Source organism: Paroedura picta, chromosome 7 (assembly GCF_049243985.1).
Source record: "Paroedura picta isolate Pp20150507F chromosome 7, Ppicta_v3.0, whole genome shotgun sequence".
Taxonomy (NCBI): Eukaryota; Metazoa; Chordata; class Lepidosauria; order Squamata; family Gekkonidae; genus Paroedura; species Paroedura picta.
In genome coordinates, this window is record NC_135375.1 from 102,679,156 (window position 1) to 102,695,294 (window position 16,139).

The 16,139-nt window shown below is 45.4% G+C and overlaps 1 protein-coding gene across 1 annotated transcript; it reads right to left on the bottom strand.

The window, feature by feature from the left end:
* Positions 1-13,145: 13,145 nt before the first annotated feature.
* LOC143841941 (taste receptor type 2 member 3-like) lies at positions 13,146-14,126 on the bottom strand. The gene has a single exon (XM_077346490.1). The coding sequence runs from the start codon at positions 14,124-14,126 to the stop codon at positions 13,146-13,148; it is 981 nt and encodes a 326-aa protein (XP_077202605.1).
* Positions 14,127-16,139: the final 2,013 nt, after the last annotated feature.

Sequence of the window (16,139 nt, forward strand, 5' to 3'; positions counted from 1 at the left end):
AGACATAAGTACAATTTGCCGGGTATCCCCAGATGTCCCTCCAAAAGTGGCACAATCTGGTCACCATAATTTTATGGCTTTATAGCCCACTGAAGTCCCTTCCCTCCTCAAACCCCACCCTCTTCAGGCTCCCCCCCCCAAAATCTCCCGGTGTTGCTCAATCCAGAGCTGGCAGGCCTAGCCCTAAATCAGGGAAACCCAGACACAACTCTCTGCCTAGCCTACCTCACAGAGTTGTTAGGATAAAGCAGCCGAGAGGAGGAGGAGGATGTGAGCTGCTTTGGGTCCCCCACCGGGAGAGATGGGCTGGATATAAAGTACATAGTTGGACTAGATGACCCAGGAGGTCCCTTCCACCTCTATGATTCTATGATTTTATAAATAAATAAGTACAAACTCACCCCAAACCACAATGTCTTGTCTGACCCTTGCATGGTTCACAAGCAAGATCCTGTGTCTTGTACGGGCAATGGACAAAGTTTAAAATGGCTTGTAAATGTTTTCCACAATTTCTTGCCCAACAACTGACTAAGCCTTACTCAGCATGACCCATTATTTCCAGAGGTATAAGCAGGGACTATTAAATTACCATCTCTGTGATGGAGATAATAGACTATTGTGCACTGGTGTTTTCCCTCACTTTTACCATGCATGTCCATTGGGTTTTCTTTTTTATTCTGCATTGCTCCCCCCCCCCCCATCAGTGCTCAGCTCACTGTTTCCCTGGATTTTCTAAGAGTGGACAACTTCCCCCTTATTTCACTTCCAAGCTGAAGGTAATTCCCTCAGGTTTTTAGCCCCCGCCCATTTGCTGAACCTCTAATGTCACTCCCCTACGCATGTCAAGGTCATTCTGCCCGCTTTGCACCTTTTGTCATCCTCCCACTCTTCATAAGTGTACAAGCTCCATTCATTACTCCCCCTCCCTTTTATTTTACATTTTATGTTTTGGGAGGACAAGCAGCACGAGTCTAGTGATATGAGACTATTGCTAGTCTTGGATCACTGAATAAAAAAATTAAATGATGGAAAAAATAAAAAAAAGTTGTGCAAGAGATTGTGGTCTATCTTGGGCTTCGGTTCACAGTGGAAAATGGGAATGGTGGACTCAGACTTTATTGCTGGTATAGGCTGTTTTCTTCACCTCTGATCTCCTTTGTCAGCTCTGGGTTGGGGGAAAACCTGGAGATTTGGTGGTAGAACTTGGGGAGGGAAGGGTTAAGGGAGGGGAAGGGAGGAATCTCAGCAGGATATAAAGCCACCTGAAGTACCATAGAGCAGTGGTCCCCAACCTTTCTGAGGCTGGGGACCGGCAGGGCATTGGGCCGCGCCCGCGCATCGGGCCGCGCCCACGGACCACGCCCGCGCATCGGGCCGCACCTGCGGGCCGCGCCCACACGGGCCAAGCTTGCGGCCTGGGAAGTTTTTTACTGCGGGGGGGGGGGCGGGGAGAGGGAGCCGCGGCCCGGAGCCATGGCCTTCGCGGCCCGGCACCGGGCCGCGGCCCGCAGGTTGGGGACCACTGCCATAGTGACCTGTGACCTATTCAGCTTCCTGGAAACCAAGCAGAGAAAGCTGCACCAGTGCCTTGTGGCACCAGTGCCAAAGGCCAAACTACACGTGATGGCATTAGGATTGCCAACTCCCAGTTGGGAAAAACCTGGAGACTTTGGGGATGGAGCCTGCCGATGGTGGGTATTGGGGAGGAGAGGGGCTTCAATGGGGTATAATCACATACAATCCACTCTCCAAAGTACTCATTTTCTCCAGGGGAATTGATCTCTGTTGCCTGGAGATCAGGTGTAATTCTGGAGGAACCCCAGGTCTCACCTGGAGACCTGCATCCCTAGACAGCAAGTGCTGAAACATGCGTGCCTGCACCTGCTTTGGCGCTTGACAAGTTGTGGAGGGACAGACACAAAAGAGAGCCTCGGTTCAGGACTTCATGAGATTTTAAAATTACTTTATAAAGGTGGTGACGTCCACAGGCCTGACCCATGGACCCTGTCACGTCTTGTTGAGCCCCAAGAGCCATTGCTCAATGTTAGCACACCGGATTTGAGCCTTTAAATACAAGGCTTGCATTGTGTTCTCCCTGCAGAGTCCCTTGCAAGGAAAGGTATTGCTTCATCTATCCATCTCTCTCTCTTCCTCTCTCTGTGTCCTGCATTCTTATTACCCTATTTTTCAACCTCTATAAAATCTCAAGTATGTTGAGAGAAGGGGGGAAAAACAAGAGTCCTTTTCATTTTCTTCTGAAATATTTATCCTCATTAAATCCTTCTGAGACAGACCTGGTTTCTGCCATGGGCCTTGCTACACGTTGCAATGTTCCCCAACAATAAACTGCCCCACAGACACCTTTTAACCTGGAAAAGATCTATTGATAGACAGTGAACTGGGAACTAAGAGAATAATGGATGCTACCACTGTTTTATTTTTTTTACTATGTTATTAGCTGTTTTGTTATTGGTTTCCAAGAGAGCGGTATATAAATGGAATAGAAACAAACAAACACATAAACGTTCCTTGTGTTTGCCATTGGATAATTCTGTTATCCTTGCAGGGGACACTACTAAAGAGAATTCACACTTGGCGATGCTAATATTTGTAGACCTCTGTATAGTGGGTACCACAGAAACATTTGAAGATTGAATCGCATACATATTACCATAGGACTAAGATTTCATCCTACTGATATATGATAGGAATGCATTTAAAGAGGACCTATTATTAAAGGTTGAAGAGTATTTTACATCACTGACGAAGATACCGAAAACCATAAAATACCTAGGAGTTCGTTTTGATGTTTTGGAAGTTTGAGGAATTGTTCATAGCGGAATAAACTGTTAATTTGCCATTGCCAGCTTGAAAACTATTTCATTTTAGAATCATAGAATCGTAGAGTTGGAAGGGGCCATACAGGCCAATCTAGTCCAACCCCCTGCTCAACGCAGGATCAGCCCTAAACATCCTAAAGCATCCCAAAAGCGTAATTTTCTTGTGTTACGGCTGACCTGTTGGATGTTTGCAGGTTCAGCAGGCACAGTACAACCATCTTCAGCAATTACAACTCTTTATTAACACCAACACCAATCAAACGCTGAACAAGAAACACACACAACCCAACGCTTAAGGCTTCCCACCAAACTGCCTGATTAGCTCTTATCAGAGCCTTGTGATTGGATCTTAAACGCAGCATCTCATTGGCTACAGCAGATGAGCAGAAGTGGTTGTTGATTGGTTACATTGCAGTCCGTGCATGAGAATGACCGTAAACATGGTTCAGTGTTTACATGCACAACATTTTGTATCAGGCAGGCAGTGGGAGTTTTCCACCTCCCAGATACACAACATCCTTTTCCTGTGCCCATGGACTTGAGGAGACACTGCTTCAGCCTCCCCCTCACTGCTTTTGTGTGTGTGTGTGGTGACCATTGAGAGCTTTTTTGGGGGGAGAAACATTTTGTAATTATATATATATATATATATATATTTATTTATATTTATATATTTATATATTTATATATATTATTTTTTAAAAGTTTATTGCCATATATGGTTATGTTGACTTGTCCCCCCCCCCCAAGGGCCAATGATGGGCCTGGAGAGGGTGGAAAGGGAAGGAGCCCTGGCCATACAAATCTTTGCTGGCCGAGGCTTGTCACACATTATAGAGACTGGAGTTCACAGAGGTAAGAAGAAGAAGAAGAAGAAGAAGAAGAAGAAGAAGAAGAAGAAGAAGGGTTGGTTCTTATATGCCACTTTTTTCTTCCCAAAGGAGTCTCAAAGCAGCTTACAGTCACCTTCCTTCCTCTCCCCACAACAACCACCCTGTGAGGGAGGTGAGGCTGAGAGAGCCCTGATATGACTGAAGAAGAAGAGTTGGTTCTTATATGCCACTTTTCACTACCAGAAGGATTCTCAAAACGGATTACATTCGCCTCCTCCTTCCTCTCCCCACAACAGACACCCTGTGAGGTGGGTGTGGCTGAGAGAGCCCTGATATTACTGCTCAGTCAGTGCCATAGCAATCTCGAGGTCACCCAGCTGGCTGCATGTGGGGGAGTGGGGAATCAAACCTGGCTCCCCAGATTAGAGGTCTGCACTTGTAACCACTACACCAAGGAGGACTCCCACTTTAACTTAACTGCACTGAGGTGTGTGTGGAGGGGGGTGACAGAATGGTGGGTCACTACCCCAGCTCTGTTCCCAGCCCAATGGAATAGGTAGCTGGGCTGTTTCTGGCACTGGGGAAATGTGTGTGTGTGTGTGTGTGTGTGTGACAGAGTGCGACGTCACATTCAGTGGGAGTGTCTGGGTGATGGCTCTTCTGGTGACATGTGACTTCTGGGGGTGTGGCAGGGAGGTGTGGCCTGCTGACATCACTTCTGAGGTTTCTCAAAGCCTGAAGAATGTTTCAGGGGTTTCTCGATAGTAAAAAGGTTGAGAAAGGCTGGGATAAATGAAATGAATGAGTCAGTCCCCCCCCCCCCCAGAGCAAGGAATGGGTTATGTCAGCCTTCAGAACCATAAAGGTAATGGAGGTGACCCCCTTGTGCACAGATTCTTGCGTGCAGCAGCCTATGCGTCACACAAGAATGTGCAGATGAGGGCTGACGGATATTAAATATCATTGTAGCAGAAACGCCCCTCATTCACCACTCACCTGTGGTGGCCTAAAGGATTTGTTGCACAAACTGCCTTCCGTTCCAGCTGAAAGGAATTCAAGCAGCAGAAAAATCTTGATATCTGCCTGAGGTCTTGGAAAGCTTTTATGATCTCCTGATGACATAGATCAGTCCCCTGGGAGAGAGAAGGCTGGAATCTCTGGCATTATATCACGGGCTCTCTCTCCAAAGGTACTGGGATTTCCAGACCTGGGGTTTGCAGCCTTAGCCTTAGCCTTTGGGGGTATGGACATGCATGCACATTTCATATTAAGGTGCTATAGCAGTGGGGGTCACAGTCCAGGTAGATTTAACAGTGCGAAAAAGCCGATTAACACTCAAAAGAGTTGGCAAAGGCTTGCAAGGAATGCAAACTCCCCTCCTGCCCTCATTTAGTTGGAGAGCCAGCTTGGTGTAGTGGTTAGGAGTGCAGACTTCTAAACTGGCGAGCTGGGTTTGAATTTGCACTCCGCGGCATGCAGCTCGCCACAGGACTGATAAAGCTGTTCTATCTGAGCAGTAATATCAGGGCTCTCTCAGCCTCATCTCCCTTCACAGGGTATTTGTTGTGGGGAGAGGAAAGGAAAGGTGACTGTAAGGTGCTTTGAGACTCCTTCGGATACAGGAAAGCGGCATATAAGAATCAACTCTTCTTCTTCTTTAGTCTCCTCATTTAGTTTGGGGAAATGAGCTATGGGGAGGCATAGTAAGAGGGGATAACTCAGAATTGTCACTAATGTCTATGAGGATTGTTCCTTTAGTAAAAAAGCTAAAAAAAACAGTGAGGAATAAAACTGGAATGTTTTTTATTAAAGGAAATTGAAGGGGTACAACAACCACATGAAAACACACTGGAAAAAAAAACACACACAAGGCTGTCTAAGAAAATAAGGATGGAAAGGGGAGAAAGATTTTTTGGGGAAAGCAATATTACCAGTCACAACATGGAGAGGTTTGTGGATTCAGCAGTAAAATGACCAGCATTTCAGAGAAGAAGAAGAAGAAGAAGAAGAAGAAGAAGAAGAAGGGGACCTACATGCAAGTAGGGGAGGACAAAACTAGGAAACAGGTAAGGGGGTGGGTGATACAGTTCTCAGCATTTGACAGGCTACAGTTAATACCAGTGCCTACTGTCCAAAACTTGGGTGTTATTTTGGACCCTTCATTAACAATGTATGCCCCAGTCATGAAGACAGCCCGCCTGGTGTTTTTCTGTCTGTGCTAGGTGAGGCAGCTTGCACTGTACCTCTCAGAGCCAGAGCTGGCAAGTGTGATCCATGCAACAGTCACCTCTAGACTAGACATCTGCAACTCGCTCTATGTATGGCTGCCCTTGAGACTGCTCTGGAAACTCCAAGTGGTCCAAAATGCGGCTGCATGAAGGGACTTGATATGGAACATATAAAAGTCTGGTGCTTGTTCAGGTGCATTGGCTCCAGACTGGAGACTGAATCAGGTTCAAGGTGCAAGTTTTAACCTTTAAAGCCCTAAACGTTCTGGGATCAGCATACCTGTGGGACCGCCTTTTCCCTCAAGAGCACTGAGATCCCCAGAACAGAACCTGCTCAGGGTACCTGGCCTGAAAGAGAAGTTAGCCTTGTCCAAGGCCAGGACCTATTCAGCACTGGCCCCAGTCTAGTGAAATGAGCTCCCAGAAGAGTTCAAGACCCAGCAGGATCTAAACCATTTCTGCAGAGCTTATAACATGGGAGCTATTCCACAGGGCTTATAGTCAAGGCAAAGAATAACATAGAAGCCTCACTGTTAGGAGAGGAGGGGAGAAGGAATGAAGATCAGCTCCTGCCAAAAACCTCCCCTCTTTGGGATTCTAGTCAGAGGCAAAAATGACAGCAAATTATAAATTGTAATGTTTTCTTTAATTTTAATCTTTGCATTTGTTTTAATGTTGTTAAAACAGTTCTCAGGGTCGGGTATAAATATTTGTTATTATTAAAAGTGGATGAGCTCCAGGCCCCACCTGGAGGTTAGCAACTCTGTATGATGGGTTTCATGACTAGGCAAGGATCTGAAGCTGGAATTTGATCCTGGCCTATCCATCGTTGCCAACCTATTCTGGTTGGCAACAGCTCTTCAAGACCTCAGGCAAAACTTGAGGGTTTTCTGCTGCTTGAGTTCCTTTCAGCTGGAACGGAAGGCAGGTTGTGCAACAAATCTTTTATGCCACCACAGCTGAGTAATGAATGAGGGGCATTTCAGTTAAATGATATTTAATATCCATTGGCTCTTGTCCATGCATTGTTGCTTGAAGCATAAGCCACTGCACTCAAGAATCTATGCACAAAGAGCTCACCTCCATTGCCTGTATAGTTAAACACAGATCGGGGCAGGAAACCTCTTGATATAGGGCAAAGTACTACCACAGGCTATGCTGACATGCTTGTTTCAAACACAATGACTTGTTGGGATCTCTGGAGTTGGGATCTCTGGAGCAATGAACTGGGAGAAACACTGATGGATTCCCAAGCGTTAGACAATACTTGTGATAATCTTTCCTGAGGTGAACTATAGGCATTAAAATCTTGTTGATGACCCTTTAATTACTGGACTGGAAAGATACTGGGTTTGGGAAAGGTGTTAAGTGTTGCTAAATTAAAGTGACCGGATGCTGGGAAGCAAGATTGGGAAATGATGAGATTTGTTGCTAGTTCCTGGGAAACCTATTGTCCTTAATTATGCATCTCCAAGAAGGTCACCAGTAGGTCAGCTGTTCCTTATCACATGTTCTAAATGATATGCACAAACTTGTCCTGGAGACTGGCATCCATATCTTTTGGGTCAGGCAGTGTGTTTGCACTTATGAACTGGCTGATGTCTATTTCAGTGTTGTTTTCACTAGGCAGTATATTGCATTCAATATCTGAGATGATGTTCTAAGAAGGGTGTTTATATCTATCCCTAAACTGCCCCTCAACAAGAGGAGGGTTCTTCCTGCTAACAATTTGCCCCAGCAACTCGTAACCAAAACACAATTCTTGTGCCTTTGATACTTATAATGAAGGGAGAATTTCAGCAGATGCAACTTGTTTCTAAACTTAAATTCTGCTAACTCTGGTTTGGGAAATTCCAGGAGGCTTGAGGGTGGTGCCTGGGGAGGGTAAAGCTGGGGAAGAGATGGAGTTCCGTCTGGGATGGGATGCTGCTCTAGGACTTCTGTCCCTTTTAGATTCAAATGGTGTGTCACAGTGTTGGCACCATTTCCACCATAGGAACTGATCTCTGTAGTCTGAAGATCAGTAGGCATTCCAGGAGGTATTCTGCATAGAGCCAAATAAAACAGTTTAAAAAACAACCAGTTTAGACCGCTTTATTATATTACAATCGTTGTTCTGCATTGAATATAATCTGTTGAAAAACTATGTTGCAATGCTCTCTGCATGAAACAATTCATAGCCCTGCCCCCTATAGTTTTTCCAACCCTGCTTTGTTCTCTAATGCAGTAACTAATCTGCATAACGAAGGACCGTCTCTGCATGACTAATACTGCATCTCAGGCAGGCAGGAGAGAAATGAATCGGTGAAAAGCCTCTTTCAGAAACAACGCTTAAAAGACGCTTAAAGCACTGAAGAGGCAGTTCACCATGCAGAGCAAAATCAGTTTTGCGGAGTAAATTAACCCTTCTGTGCAGAGATCAGAAAAACAACAATGTATTTAGTGAGTTTTCATCCGCTTATCCATCATGCAGAAGAGGACCAGGAGATCTTCAGGTTGGTCAACCTATCCATTATTGAACAATGAATGAGTTCTGTGCTATCCTAATCAGCTTTTTTGTTTTTGTCTGGAAATGTATGGAAAGGGGAGTCCCTAGAGCAGTCATTATCAACTTTTTTACCACTGAGAAACCCCTGAAACATTCTTCAGACTTCAAGAAACCCCAGAAATGGCACGATTATGCAGAATATGGTTGGGAGGCCCTCCCCTTCCTACCCCCTCCAGGCCCGTCATTGGAAATGGAGGGGGAATGAGTTAACATGACCATACATGGTCATATCACCCAATATATGTTTAACAAATTTAAAAAAATATATAAAAAATTAACTCCCACCCATTCAGAAACCCATCCCAACGCCATCAAGAAACCATCAAGGGCTTCATGAAACCATGGCTGCTTTAGAGAGTTCCATCAGCAATCCTTTTCCAGCTTCTTGCAATGAGGCAACCTCTAGTGCTCTCGTTTGTTCCCATGCCAGAAAACATAAGAATAGGATTTACTCACACTGTGTTTCCAAAACTTTCTCTTGTTCTCTGTTTGTTCTCTGTTTTCAGCCTTACAGCTTATTCATTTCATCAGGTATCAAGTATCATCTACAACTTGCAAGAGAATGAACAATTCTCTGCTCTTGATTTTTCTTCTAGTTTGGTGTAGTGGTTAGGAGTGTGGACTTCTAATCTGGCATGCCGGGTTCGATTCTGCGCTCCCCCACATGCAACCAGCTGGGTGACCTTGGGCTCTCCATAGCACTGATATAACTGTTCTGACCAAGCAGTGATATCAGGGCTCTCTCAGCCTCACCCACCCCACAGGGTGTCTGTTGTGGGGAGAGGAATGGGAAGGCAACCGTAAGCCACTTTGAGCCTCCTTCGGGTAGGGAAAAGCGGCATATAAGAACCAACTCTTCTTCTTCTTCTTCTTCTTCTTCTTCTTCTTCTTCTTCTTCTTCTTCTTCTTCTTCTTCTTCTTCTTCTTCTTTCCTGTTTTGTTTCTGTTTCATGAGGGGTTTTGTTGTTGTTGTTGTTGTTAAGGACCCCTCCTCAGTATTTTGCTCCATTGTGGGCCTGTGCAGGCTTTTACAGAACCTTCCTGGTGTTCCATTAATGAGCCATCAGTCACTGCATTTTGTTGGTTAAAGACATTTTTTTAACCTCCGCTGAGGTTCCACCAAAACATTGCCATTTTTCAAAGCAGGCCTCCGCAAAGCAGTAGCACCACCTGCTGAGCATTAGCGCAATGAACTGTTGAAGGGAATACACTCTTATCCTATTTTAATTGGCTCAGCTTTGAGAAACTTGAACCCTACTAAAGGAGGTCAGCTGTTCCCGGCATGTATGATTTATTAAGCTTCTTTGAGCGGGCAAGTGGGAGAGAGAAACGCATCAAACGTCCCCTTTCACTGTTCGTCTTTGTCATGTGCATGAAATCACTGGCAAATATATAGAATCCTGGGGTGTGACTGGAATTGAGATGGATGGGCAACATTTTTTGTATCCCTTATTCATTTTCTACCCTGCCTCCAAGGAATGCATGGTTCTGACTCCTCCCCTTTTATCTTCACAAAACCCCCCTAAGTTATGCTAGCTTGAAAGAGTGTGACCAGCACAAGGTCCCCTCCCACTTCTTTCTCTAAGACTCCTCCCCCTAGGAAGCTCTGTTTTTGGTGAACCAGGCAGGGTGAGAAGTATTAATAATAATAGGGTTGGGGGAGGGCAATCAAAGAGGGTGGTCATTAGGTAGAGGACCGATACTTTACTGGACACATAATTAAATGGTGGAATTTGCTGCTAGTAGATCTATTCCTAAGGGAGACAACCCTGAATGTATGACTTTCCCCAACACAAACCAATGTAACTTGTAAGCAAATGTAAGAGGATCCCCTTTAGGGTTTCCCGTTTCCAGGTGGTGGATGCAGATCTCCTGCTATCACAGAGATTAGTTCACCTGGAAAAAAGGGGTCCTTTGGAAAGTGGATTTTATGACATTAAAGTTCCTTCCTCTGTTGGGCAAACCACATCTAGCGCATGGAGTTGAACCGTACTTCCTCCAGTGTGCTGGATTTAATTTCAGCTGATTCCTCTCAAGCAAGTCCACCACAGCCTCTAGACATTTGGCCAGGGAATCTGGGGGTGTTTACGGATGGCCGCTCCACAACAGAAATAGCTGGGTGTCATTTGTGTACTGGTGACATCCCAGCCTGAAATCACAGATCAGTTTGTCAAGGGGGTGCATGTAGATGTTGAATAACATCAGGGAGATGGTAGCTCCCTGCGGGATTCCACATATTAGGGGTATCTGTTGGGATATTCTCTCTCCTAGTGCCATCCTCTGCCTTGGAGAAAAAAACTGTAGTCATTCTAAGACTAAGGGCCATGCTGCACTGCTGGTAGAAATCCGTAATCAACACTGAATATTCCATTGCTGTGTATTTTCCTTCGTCATTTCACACCTGCCCCAAAACTCCGTTCTCCTAGCATGACTCTGGGCCTTTACGCACGGGGATCTTTGTTGCAAATTGTTTGCGGAATGAAAAATCGCCATTTAAAATAGTGGAATTTGTCGTTATGCATACCTGCCTTTGTAGTGGAATCAGTTGCGTTTTTTAGCGTTTCCCACAGGCTTCCGGTCTCGGCAGAAATCGCTAGAAAGGAAGTGCTATTGCCAAGCTCGTCCCGCCCCTGGCCGTCAAGCAGCCAATGGGCAGCCGTTAGCATGCTCCCAAACAGCCCCTTTCCCTTTAAGAAAGGTTTTAAAAAAAAAAAAACAGACCCATAGCAACGAATCTAGGTAGATTCGTTGCTACGGAGAGACCCATCCAGCTGCCTAATGTGAGCTGTCGTTTGATTGTATGATCGTTGGCATGCTGCCTCGAGTGATAAAAAAAAAATCCCCCCCCCCTCTCACGGGCCCGATTTTCGGCTGAATTAATATGTAAAAAATAAAGGGACTTTATTTCAGCAAACGGGCTTTTATGTGGTTTGTGCTTAGTGACTAAAGGTGAAGGACTGAAGCCAGGGAAGCCTCTAAACAGAAAGAGGCTCGCTGGTGCGTTTATCCCCGCTCGCTCGGAGAAAAAAAAATGGCGATCGCTTCGCCGGAAGTTTGGAGGACAGGCTCAGGAGGAGGGACTTTGAAGAACCCGCAACAATGGTAACGCACAGGTCTTTAGCGCTAGTGTTGCAGATTGGTTGCAGGAGTGTATCGCTATCCGGAGGGTGAATCCACTTTTCTGGATTCCCCTAAAAGCGCTACAACGAAGCGCTTTTTGCTGATTGGTTTCAGGAGTGTTGCAGATTGTCTGAGACGTCATGCGTTAAGGCAAATTAGTAGCGTTTTCAATTAGCAACCATTGTGCTATTTTGAAGCCGTGCGAAATGGCCCTCTTTCTCCGCCAGCGTTCCTCACCTACTTCCGGTTCTTGCTGAGGAGCAATGAAAACGCCACAAACTTTCCTCCCCCCAACCTCGAGCCTGCCAGTCAACCGGACAACCAATCAGCCTTGGCTTGCCTAGCAACGCAAAGCCCGCCTCCACCCCTCCTTTTTCTTTTTAAAAACACAGAATTAATTGTTGCAACGCAATTTTATTTGTTCACAGAGGCGTTGGTTTACTGTCACAGCTGTCTTCAAGTTTTGATAGTTTCATAGTGCAAACTTATATGTAGAGACTGCAGCCTGTTGGACTTGCCCTGTGCTTAGCTGGTAAGGAGTTGATTCCATAAAAATTAATCAATCTGGCCTTTGTGAGTGGGGCAAGGAACAGGGTGCAAATCTCCGCAAATAGCAGCCCCTTCTCAGAAGCAAAGAGGTAATGCTTTGGGGCCAAAAGATTTGTCAGTGATTTACAACAACAACAACAACAAAAACACAAGGGCGACAGAGTCTGTGAGAGAAGGAATTTTATTTTGGAGGGAGGGAGTGTGTATGTGTGTGTGTGGAGGGGGGGGGACCAGACTGGAAAGAAGTAAAAACAAAAAACATTTTTGCCTTGGAGAGTTGATTCCAACTGAGGTCTTTGCCCTTCCCTGGCAGTGAACTTGTCTGGATCTGCCAACCTCAGCCCCGCCCCCCCATCCCCTTCCAGCAGCCTGTCAACCCAGGGGGTGGGGGTAACCTGTAGTTTCCTGCCATTCACAAACAAAAAACAAGGGGGGGTATTTTGCTGGAGATCTACATGCGCCCCCCAATGAAAAAGAACACAAAATAAAATGTGACACACGCACTCAAATAAAGAGCAAGGGAGAGGAAGGGAAAGGCATTTGTAAACCACTTTGGGACTTCAGCTAGTGAAAAGTGAGGTATAAAGTAAACAGCTCTTCTTCTTCTTCTTCTTCTTCTTCTTCTTCTTCTTCTTCTTCTTCTTCTTCTTCTTCTTCTTTGAAAATAGGCTTCTCAAATAGAGCATCTAAAATGAAAGGAGCATCCAAAATAGACTTATAAGGAACAGAAAGAAAATAAAACTGAGCACAGCCTAAAAATATCAACCAGACCAACACTGGAAACCAAAGTCCTTACTTATATATCATTATCTACTGCTCTATCGAAATCAAAGGGAACATATGTAGTCTGACCAGTTCTGAAGGGGGGGGAGAGATTCCCTTGGCATATATCCATAGGGACACATTTCTTCTACTGAAGCAGCTAGAAAGATCATCCATTAGCAAAGCACACACGTTTGTGTGAAAGGGGACACGCACTTTGTGCACTGAAGAAGAACTTCTTAGTAGGGTGGGCCTCGTGAGTTTTTCAGTGTCCTTCTTGCAGAACAGGCTTTCCTCTCCTTACATGTTTTTGGGGGGCTTCCCTCCGGCAGCATTTAAAGTGACGTAGCATCTGGACCCATGCCTCTTTTAGTTTGGGGTTAAGGAATATCAGGATAATGGCATGCCCAGCGGGATAAACAGCAGCTGCGTTATCAACCAAGACCATTAGCTGACTGGAACCCTTGTTCTTCCATATTAGGATCCCTTGTACAATGAGTGCTACAAAACTGAAGAGGTACAGAACCGAGAAGGAAGCCAGAGCTTTAATGGCAGTCCAGTGAACCTGAGTGTTGAAATCCTGGATGCTGGTTCCATTGTGTTGCAAGCATCTCACGTGCTTCCCCAGAGAGATGATGAGCAAGATGGACGATGCCAAAAATATCAGCAAGGGAATGACGTTTGGGAGATTTGCTAGAATATCAAAATACCCACAGGAGTCGGGCACTGGAATTTCAGAATCATTGATCCTCAAAGGTGAACTGTAGAAATCGCACTTGGGCAAGTCGTTTCTGAAGCTTGCCACTAAAAGAATAGTCATGCCGGCAGAGAGAACGGCTGAGCCGAGGAGCAGCCACGGCACCAGTCCAGAGATCCTTTGCTTCACATGGAGGAAAACGGGGTGGGAGAAGACGGCGATCTTTGCAAAGTAGAACACACTGAGCCAGGTGGCAAACCAAATGTTGGTGGAGCTTATAAATATCCACAAGACGGAAATAGTCAGATTTACGTTCCCACTAGGACCGCTCAGAGAAACGATATCCAAAATTTCATCCAGGATCACGACGGTCTGCCAGGCAAGTCTGGACAAGCCAAGGCAGGTCAGGATCAGGTCATTTGGGGATAGTTTTCTGCTTTGGAACCAGCTGATATAATTGACGAGGACAATAAATCCGTTTGCTAGTGTTCCGAGGAGGGTTTCCATCACCAGAAGGGCAAAACTGATACTCATGAACAAGGTCGCCATCTTTCTGAACACAAAAGAACAGTGTAACGTCCTGTAATGTCCACACTTTCCCCAGTGTTATCCTTTCAGCGATATTCACCTGACACTGCCCAGTGCTACGGACTCAGAGCTCAAACTGAAAAACATCTGGAGAGGCGGGAACTGTTTTATTGCGTGGACTCTGTCGAGATGCAAATCTGACCAGATAATACAGATTCTGTACCCTGTTCTCTTATTTCCTATTTGCACATTCCGCAGAGAGACTATATACTACCTTTGCATATGTCTTTACAAATGAGTCTGTACTATTTAGGGATTTGTTCACTTTAACATATTTATATAGCCCTTATTACTAATACCCCGTATTACGAATAATTCTAATTTCTCTGCATTCTGAGCCAGCAGCCATTTCCTGGGCTTCTTCTAGGGCAGCCCAACATAGAGGGCATTGCAGGAAACCAGCCAAGCTACAAAAACAGAGATTATGGTGGAAATGTCAAGGAAAGGAGGACACTGATACTCTAAATGGAGCTGACATAAGCAAGTAGCAAAATTGGGTTTATGTGGATCTCCAAGCTCTTGTTCTGCATCTGCCACTGCAAAGTGATCCAGACACTTGAAAGTATCAACATTCTTGACCAACATTATTTATTTATTTATTATTTAATTTATATGCCACCTTCCCGGACTGGCTCAGGGCAACATACAACAATATTCATACACATAATTAGCAAGGATAACATTAAAACCGTAAAACCTTTAAAACTCATCTCAGTACAAAACATTAAAACTTTAACAGTGCAGTCTCCTTTTGGTGTAGTCTGTTGGTAGGTTCTTCATGGGAGGTTTCCTTTGGGGGGCCCACTTGGTGTTGTAGGCCACTGGTTCCAACCAAAAACCTGGTGGAAGAGCTCTGTTTTGCAGGCCCTGTAGAACTAGGACAGCTCTCACAGGGCCTTGATCTCTTTGGGGAGTTCATTCCACCAGGTAGGGGCCAGGATGGAGAACATCCGGGCCTTGGTTGAGGTCAGATGTACTTCCTTGTGGTCAGGGATTACCAATTGGTTGAAATTTGTAGGGTGTAATGCTCTTTGGGGGACATAGGCGGAGAGGCAGTCCCTCAGGTACACTAGGCCCAAACTGAGAATATTTATTTTGTATGGATTCAGCTTCATTGCCTTAGTCTCATGACCACAGCCTTAGAATGCTGCTTCAGTGAAGGGACAGCTGCATCTGAAGGCTTTGATAATGAAATGCAGAACTGGTTTTCACCTCCATGTGGATGACATCCAACCCCAGGACAAATTCCAATGAGCTCCTTCTGCTCCTCTGCTCAGACCAAATCAGTGAACCAACTTATCAGCCATTCCAGCCAATACAAATTATATAGGTCTAATGGAGAAATCCCCAACCTGTTTTGATACTGTGGACACCTTTGGCGTTTTAACACAGTGTGGTTGGAACAGCCACAAAATGGGTCTCACAAAAGGGCTGCCACAGGGGGCAAGGTCAGCCACAAAATGGCTACCAGGGTTGTGCAATTCTGTCCGAATTGGCCCGAACGGCTCTGAAGTGGCTCCGATCCAGAAACAGATTGCTTCGAAGCAGTCTGAACCACATGACTCATTAAAAAACAAGAGCTGGAGCAGTCCAGTGCTTTGGCGCCCATTAAAGTCCATGGCATCATTGACTTTAATAGGAATTTTGGCTTTTCCGCCTTTCTTGGGGCCTGGAGGAGGGGGTTAAGTTACAGCCTCCAAACTTTCAAGGGAGCTCCAGAAGGCTCTTCCCTGACTCGTGTCCAAATTTCAAAAAGTTTGGACCAAGCGATCCAATTATAGGGGCTCCCAAAGCTTCTAGTAACCAAATGTCATAATTCTATGGATGCCATGGATCAAATTTCTACCTAATGCCACAGCTCCTGGCTTTGCCCCTTCCACAGTTGGTCCCGCCCCTGGCCGTCAATCAAACGAACAGCCAATCATGCTCCGGAAAAGCCACTTATACACTGCAGAAAACTGCAGAAAACTGGAT

Coding starts and splice junctions, on each gene's coding strand:
- LOC143841941 (XM_077346490.1), bottom strand. CDS start 14,126: ATGGCGACCTTGTTCATGAGTATCAGTTTTGCCCTTCTGGTGATGGAA.